Below are 7,430 nucleotides of genomic sequence, written 5' to 3'. Positions count from 1 at the left end.
TAAATCACTCTTGAAAGACATTGAAGAAGACACAAAAAGATGGAAAAATATTCCATGCTCATGGATTGGAAGAATTAACATAGTTAAAATGTCCATGCTACCCAGAGCAATCTACACTTTCAATGCTATCCCGATCAAAATACCTATGACATTTTTCAAAGAACTGGAACAAACAGTCCTTAAATTTGTATGGAAACAGAAAAGGCCCGAATCGCCAAGGAACTGTTGAAAAGGAAAAACAAAGCTGGGGGCATCACACTGCCAGATTTCGGGCTGTACTACAAAGCTGTGATCACAAAGACAGCATGGTACTGGCACAAAAACAGACACATAGACCAATGGAACAGAATAGAGAACCCAGAAATGAACCCTCGGCTCTTCGGGTAACTAATCTTTGATAAAGCAGGAAAAAACATCGGGTGGAAAAAAGACAGTCTCTTCAATAAATGGTGCTGGGAAAATTGGACAGCTACATGCAAAAGAATGAAACTTGACCACTCTCTCACACCATACACAAAGATAAACTCCAAATGGATGAAAGACCTCGACATGAGACAGGAATCCATCAAAATCCTAGAGGAGAACATAGGCAGCAACCTCTACGACATCGGCCAAAGCAACCTTTTTCATGACACATCTCCAAAGGCAAGAGAAACAAAAGATAAAATGAACTTGTGGGACTTCATCAAGATAAAAAGCTTCTGCACAGCCAAGAAAACAGTAAAAAAAACTAAGAGGCAGCCCACGGAATGGGAGAATATAATTGCAAATGATGCTACAGATAAAAGACTGGTATCCAAGATCTACAAAGAACTTCTAAAACTCAATACGTGAGAAACAAATAAACAAATCATAAAATGGGCAGAAGATATGAACAGACACTTTTCCAATGATGACATACAAATGGCCAACAGACACATGAAAAGACGTTCAAAATCTTCAGCCGTCAGGGAAATTCAAATCAAAACTACACTAAGATACCACCTTACGCCAGTTAGAATGGCAAAAATTGACAAGGCAAGAAACAACAATTGCTGGAGAGGATGTGGAGAAAGGGGATCCCTCCTACATTGTTGGTGGGAATGCAAATTGGCACAGCCACGCTGGAAAACAGTGTGGAGGTCCCTTAAAAAGTTAAAAATTGAGCAACCCTATGATCCAGCCATTGCACTACTGGCTGTTTACCCCAAAGATACAGATGTAGTGAAGAGAAGGGCCATATGCACCCCAATGTTCATAGAGGCATTGTCCACAATAGCTAAATCGTGGTAGGAGCCGAGATGCCCTTCAACAGATGACTGGATTAAGACGTTGTGGTCCATATATACAATGGAATATTACTCAGCTATCAGAAAGAAGGATTTCTCAACATTTGCTGCAACATGGTCGGCACTGGAGGAGATAATGCTAAGTGAAATAAGTCAAGCAGAGAAAGACAACTATCATATGATTTCTCTCATCTATGGAACATGGGAACTAGGAAGATCGGTAGGGGAAGAAAGGAATAAAGAAAGGGGGGGTAATCAGAAGGGGGAATGAAGCATGAGAGACTATGTACTTTTTTTTTTAATGTTTTTTTATTATATTATGTTAGTCACCATACAGTACATCCCTGGTATCTGATGTAAAGTTCGATGATTCATTAGTTGTGTATAACACCCAGAGACTATGGACTCTTGAGAAACAAACTGAGGGCTTCAGAGGGGAGGGGGGTGGGGGAATGGGATAGACTGGTGATGGGTAGTAAGGAGGGCACATATTGCATGGTGCACTGGGTGTTATGCGCAACTAATGAATCATCTAACTTTACATTAGAAACCAGGGATTACTGTACAGTGACTAACATAATATAATAAAAAAAACATTAAAATAAAAAAAATAAAATAAAAAATTAAAAAAACTAGACTGAACCGATACCAACACATTTACATATACATGTGGAATGAAACAATAAACGTGAAAACATTTGTAGGTAGCAGAGTGCCAAATAAGTATTAACATGTTGTTACGAAGCCTCTTAATTTTCATATAAGACGCAGAGATAACAAGGGATTGGGGACTTAGTTCACTGCATTACCTTCCTTGCCTTATTGAGTCCTGGAGCCTGAAATGCTTATTATAATGAACAAAATAATATATAAGTGTAGCCATTTACAGTTGAATAGCCATTTTTGCCTATCTTATCTCATTTGATTTTTCATAATCACCTTATGATGTAGTACATTATGACTTTCATTGTATGATGAAGTAAACTGATTCTTACAGGTAAAATGGCTTGCCCAACGCCATGTAGCTTTAATGAGTAAAGCCAAGACTAGAATCTGGGTCCTCTCACCTGAGTTATGTAAATTTGGAGCTCTTTTTTTGTGAACTCATAGTTGGAGTATTTGCTGCACTGTATTGGGTTTACGTAAATCTTCTGATGGTGAGATGTATCTCTTCCTCGTTAAAATTTGGGACATTAGGATCCATACAGCAGCCTGTTCTCATTTTGAGTCTGGCTGCCTCTGCCGGGGGCGAGGAGGTTTTCACTCCAAGTCAGTTGATATTCGTGTGGGAGAGAGAAGGGAGTTATTTACAGTATATGAATATGGCTGCTGGATTGTTGGAAGTTGTGAGATAAGGTGGGGGGGAAGCCAACTTAAGGATAAATAATAGGCTTAATCTTGAAATGGCTTCAGTGGCCTTCCCATTGTCCCCTTCTGAATTTTGTTTGAACAGTATTTGTTCGCTCTCCTGGGCATCGTGAGGGACAAAGATCACTATGTTACAGCCTTGCTTTTATGGAGCGTACACTTCAGCAGAGCAGATTTCTTAGATCATCAGCTGGAAATGGGCTGAAGCAATCACAATTTCGTCCAGACAGTATCAGATAGAAATGTGCTCTTTGGTTTTTATCAGAAAAGCTCCAGAGCAAAAGCTAAGGGGTTTTCTATACCCGAAGAAGCGATTGTTTGACGGTTAAACAATTTACTATAGATAGCCTTGGGAATTTTTTCTAAACTCATGCATATGCACGTGCACTGTACACACACGCACACATGGTGTGGACTTGACTCTGGTCTGGTCTCCTCTGTCCTGTCTGTCTGAGGTGTATGCAGGTGCACACACACGCATGTGCTTTGAAAGGTTCATACCAGGATACAAACAAATGGATCACATGAAGCTTTACCACAGCAGCTGAAATCGATCAGTCAGCAAGCAATTGCCTTCTTTTGGTCTAAACATTGGAAAAGCTTATGTAAAGTATTAATTTTAACCTACAGTAAAATGCAAGATATGGAAGAGAATTAGTTTGATTTTATTTTTTTCCCTCTGAGTTGTATGGAATATAACGGAAGTAAATATTTATTTGCACTTTATTTGAAGCTTTGTACTGATGTGAAAACCATTCCCACACATACAGCCTCCCTATCAGGAAGACAGGGAGCTGAGAGCAGTAGGTGTTCGGCTGGGGGTAGGGAATGGGTTGTCATTCTCTTGGTAAATAACTGAGGCAGCATGATGAGTAGAATGCTTCATTAACCAGCCAGTGACTGGGGATGGAGAGTGCAGTGTATTCCTTCCCGCCCCTCTCTCCTGCAGTGGACATATGAACACACAGATAAAGATGTTACTGAAATACACATGTAGCCTCACCGAATTTTTTCTGCTAGGCCAGAAACAGCTTTCCTGCATTAGTGTACCCAGTATAACAGATATCTCTGTACCTCTCCTCACCCCCTTCTTGCCTACTACTCCCCCACTGATTGTTAGATCTAGCCAGAACACACCACACACACACACACACACACACACACACACACACAAATTGGCAGTTGGAATCTAGGAACCTTCCTCTGTGAGGAGGTAGGGTGACAGGGCCCAGATTAACTGGAATGCTGGGGTATCCTTCAAGGGCTAAAAGGCCGGCACATCCTGGTTTCCCGGTGCTCTATGGAGAGTACTGCAGTTTTCTTAAGAGCAAACATGCCCCGTCCTTGTTCAGAGAATGCAGCATGCTACAGGGGAGTGGGTAGTGGCAGTATTTTGTTAGCGTCTAACCTCATAAGCTTCTAATAATGCATCCTGTGTATGCAGATATCCTGTCCAGTCTCAACTCCCCTGCCCTGTTTGGAGATCAGGATACAGTGATGAAAGCCATTCAGGAGGCTCGGAAGATGCGAGAACAGATCCAGCGGGAGCAACAGCAGCAACAGCCGCATGGTGTTGATGGGAAACTGTCCTCCATGAATAATATGGGGCTTAACAACTGCAGGAATGAAAAGGTAAAACTTGCTTCCCTCCTTCACTGGCTCTGCTAGATCCATTGGCTCATACTTACCTGGCTCTCTCTAGACAGCCAAAGATTTGGGCTTCTAGCTTGAGGGCTGTTTTGTATCACATTCAAGCATTACTGCTGATGAACACGTACACCCTTTCCCACTTACTGTGGGGTTGCCTCCCACGCACCCAACCAGGTGCCCAACCAGGCACCCACCCTACCTGCCTATTGGTGTCTTTCTGTTCCCTTACAAAAGATTTAAAATGTTTTATAATGAAGGGGTTATATGAGGTTATTAGAATAGGAATAGAACATCAGAGTATTTAAAAAGAAGGAAGAAGCATATATGTTCATGATGAAGGCTACTGTATTACTATGACTCACCATTGAACTTATTACTAAGTTTCCTATCAGCCCGGGCAAAAAATAACACAGAGCAACTTACAAAATGCATTCATTTATTTTTTGATTCACCAAGTTATGTATCAAGTGTTTATTCTGTAGTAGACACTGTTCTTGGCACTGGAGATACAACAGTGAACAAACCAGACAAAAATCCCTGCTCTCATAGAGCCCACACTGTGACAGGGGAGCACAGATGATGACAAGATCAACAATTAAGTAGATAATGTAATGTCAGTAATATCAGGAGGTGAGTAAAAGCTGTGAGAAAAATAGAAGCAAGTTAAGGGAATAGGGAGTTAGAGGGTGTTCTTTTAGATGGGATGGAGAGGACTCTGTGAGGAAGTGACACTTGAAGGAGACCTCAGTGAAGCCATGGGGTAGGCCAGGTAAAGAGCGGGAGGCAGAGCAGGCAGGTAGCAGGTGTGATGCATGTAGAGGCCCATAGAGTGTACCAGCAACAAGGAGACCCATGTGACAAGAGTAGTGCAAGAGAAGGAGGAGCGGTGGGACATGAGGTAAAGTGATAGCCTGGGGTAGAACATGCTAGACCTTGTAGGCCCTGGAAAGGATTTGCATTTTATTCTGAGGGTGATGGGAATCTCCAAATGGGTTTTGTCCAGGGCAGAAACATGGTCTGATTTACATGTAAAAGGATCATTCTGTCTAATATGTGAGAATGGACTGTAGGAAGGTAAGAATGGAAATGGGGAGACCAGCTGAGAGGCTGTCATAGTACACTGGTGAAAAATTCTGATTATCTGATGAATGAATGAAACATGCCATTTTTTAAAAAGTGATGACAATATTTTCCCAGTGCACATTCTGAAAGTTCTTTTTTTTTTTTTTTTTTTGACATGAGAACTGTATGGGGACAAATGAGTAGCATAGTGAGCAGTGTCTTTAGTAAGAGTTTTAGAATAAATTTAAAAAGTTATTTCCATTCATACATTTATTTGGTATAGGCTGAACTTAACATAAGTTAGGACCAAGAGTCTCCTCTTTGTTTCCGTCCTTGCTAATTGTAGCATGGTGCTGTGATAGAGACTCCATTCTTTCTAATAAACTTATACTTTCCTATTTCCTAAAAGTTTTAAACTAGCATGTGGAAAAAGTCATGAGACAAGCACAAGGTCATGTGCACTGTTACTTAAGTATTTGAATATATAGCCATAACCAGGGTGTTGTTTATTTTTCTTTGTTTCCTCTTCAAAACGTATGGTGATGTGACAGTCTGAGATTTGGGGTGTATTCATTTCCTAAAACTATAACAAATGATCACAAACTAGATGGCTTAAAACAACAGAAATTTATTTTCTCACTGTTCTGGAGACTAGTTTAAAATCAAGGTGTTGGCTGGGCCATACTCCTTCTGAAAACTCCAGGCAAGATTCCTTCCTTGCCTCTTCCTAGCTTCTGATGGTTGCTGGCAAGTTTTGCCATTCCTTGCCTCATAGCTGCGTCACTCCAATTTTTACTTCTCTTCACCCAGCTGTCTCCCGTGTGTGTGTGTGTGTGTGTGTGTGTGTGTGTGTGCAAATCTCCCTCTTCTACAAGGGCACAAGTCATTGGATTTAGGGTCCACTCTAATCCAGTGTGACCTCATTTTAACTTGATTACATCTGCAAAGACTTTATTTCCATTTAAGTTCACATTTACAGGCACCAAGGGTTAGGACTTGAAGATATCTTTTTGGGGGACACTACTCAACTCAACAATGACAGTGACTCAAATAATAATGACTCAAATAATGACAGTGGGATACAGAGCCATTGCTCATGTTCAGTCAACCCCTCATCCTTGACTGGTCTCCTATACTGTTTAGCCATTCTAGCAGACGGCTGGGGTTCATGGGCTGGGAGAGAGTTTAAGGGGATGGACGTATGATAGAATTCTCAAAGTATGAATGTGATCACTCCTTACATAGATTAGGAAGCTTAGCTCTGGAAGTGTTGACTTACCAAAGCTTAATGAGGAATTTTATTGTGTTCTCACTGCACTGACTTACTAAGGTTAGCATTAAACAATCAATAAAAAATTGGTCACTATTGGACCCCTTTGCCTTTATTGATCCTCTTGGTGGCAGGTTCAGATCAGGTAGGAGAGAAACTATTTGGGGAAATATGTCTTTTGGTGCCTGTTTTAGCCATAAACTTTTGTATACTTGGGCCTCGTCATGCGCATGCCAGTCATTGGATATGCTCAATCAGGTAAGTGCCCACCCTCACAAGGCAGAGCCCCTCTTTAAGAGCTGCCTGAATAGATGGTCGCATATAGAGTGAGGTCTCAGGACCACAAGAGAAGAAGTGTCTTGCCCCCAAACCTCTTCTACCATTCTGCTATTAGAGATAAACACAGAGTCAATCTTTCGATCTTTGATACTATATTCTCAGTGAGAACACTATGAAATAACATATTAAATCTTAATATGAATAATGTTATAAGATCCTTTTTGGGGATCTGAGTGAGTAAACAAGTTTTGACATAGAGATATTGGGTGGGAAATTGGGTTAACAACGACAGACGGGGTACATACATTTGGGACCATCACCTACTCTTTTGTCAAGGGTTAGTCCTAAAATTAATCTGAGAAGCATGTCAATGATTTATTTGAATCTTTTTAAATTTATTAGTCTTCAAATGAAAGTAATATATGTTTACTGAAAATTTTAATACAGAAAAATGTATGGCAAAATTTACTTATCCTCTTCATCCCATTAACTATTAAAGATTCTGAAGTTTTCTTCGAGTAGTAACAACCATT

General features: G+C 40.6%; 1 protein-coding gene across 10 annotated transcripts in view; it reads left to right on the top strand.

Annotated features, from left to right (window-relative positions):
• SOX6 (SRY-box transcription factor 6) overlaps positions 1–7,430 on the top strand; it is a 578,685-nt gene that overhangs the window by 502,889 nt on the left and 68,366 nt on the right. For all 10 annotated transcript variants that reach the window (XM_008708903.2, XM_040638855.1, XM_008708901.2 and 7 more), the window contains one exon: positions 4,081–4,268. In XM_008708903.2, the coding sequence (XP_008707125.1) occupies positions 4,081–4,268 (188 nt within the window). The remainder of the gene's footprint in view (positions 1–4,080; positions 4,269–7,430) is intronic.

Source organism: Ursus maritimus, unplaced genomic scaffold, assembly GCF_017311325.1.
Source record: "Ursus maritimus isolate PB19 unplaced genomic scaffold, ASM1731132v1 scaffold_23, whole genome shotgun sequence".
NCBI classification, from domain to species: Eukaryota; Metazoa; Chordata; class Mammalia; order Carnivora; family Ursidae; genus Ursus; species Ursus maritimus.
The sequence above is the reverse complement of the archived record's forward strand: the minus strand, read 5'-3'. Positions and strand labels throughout refer to the sequence as shown.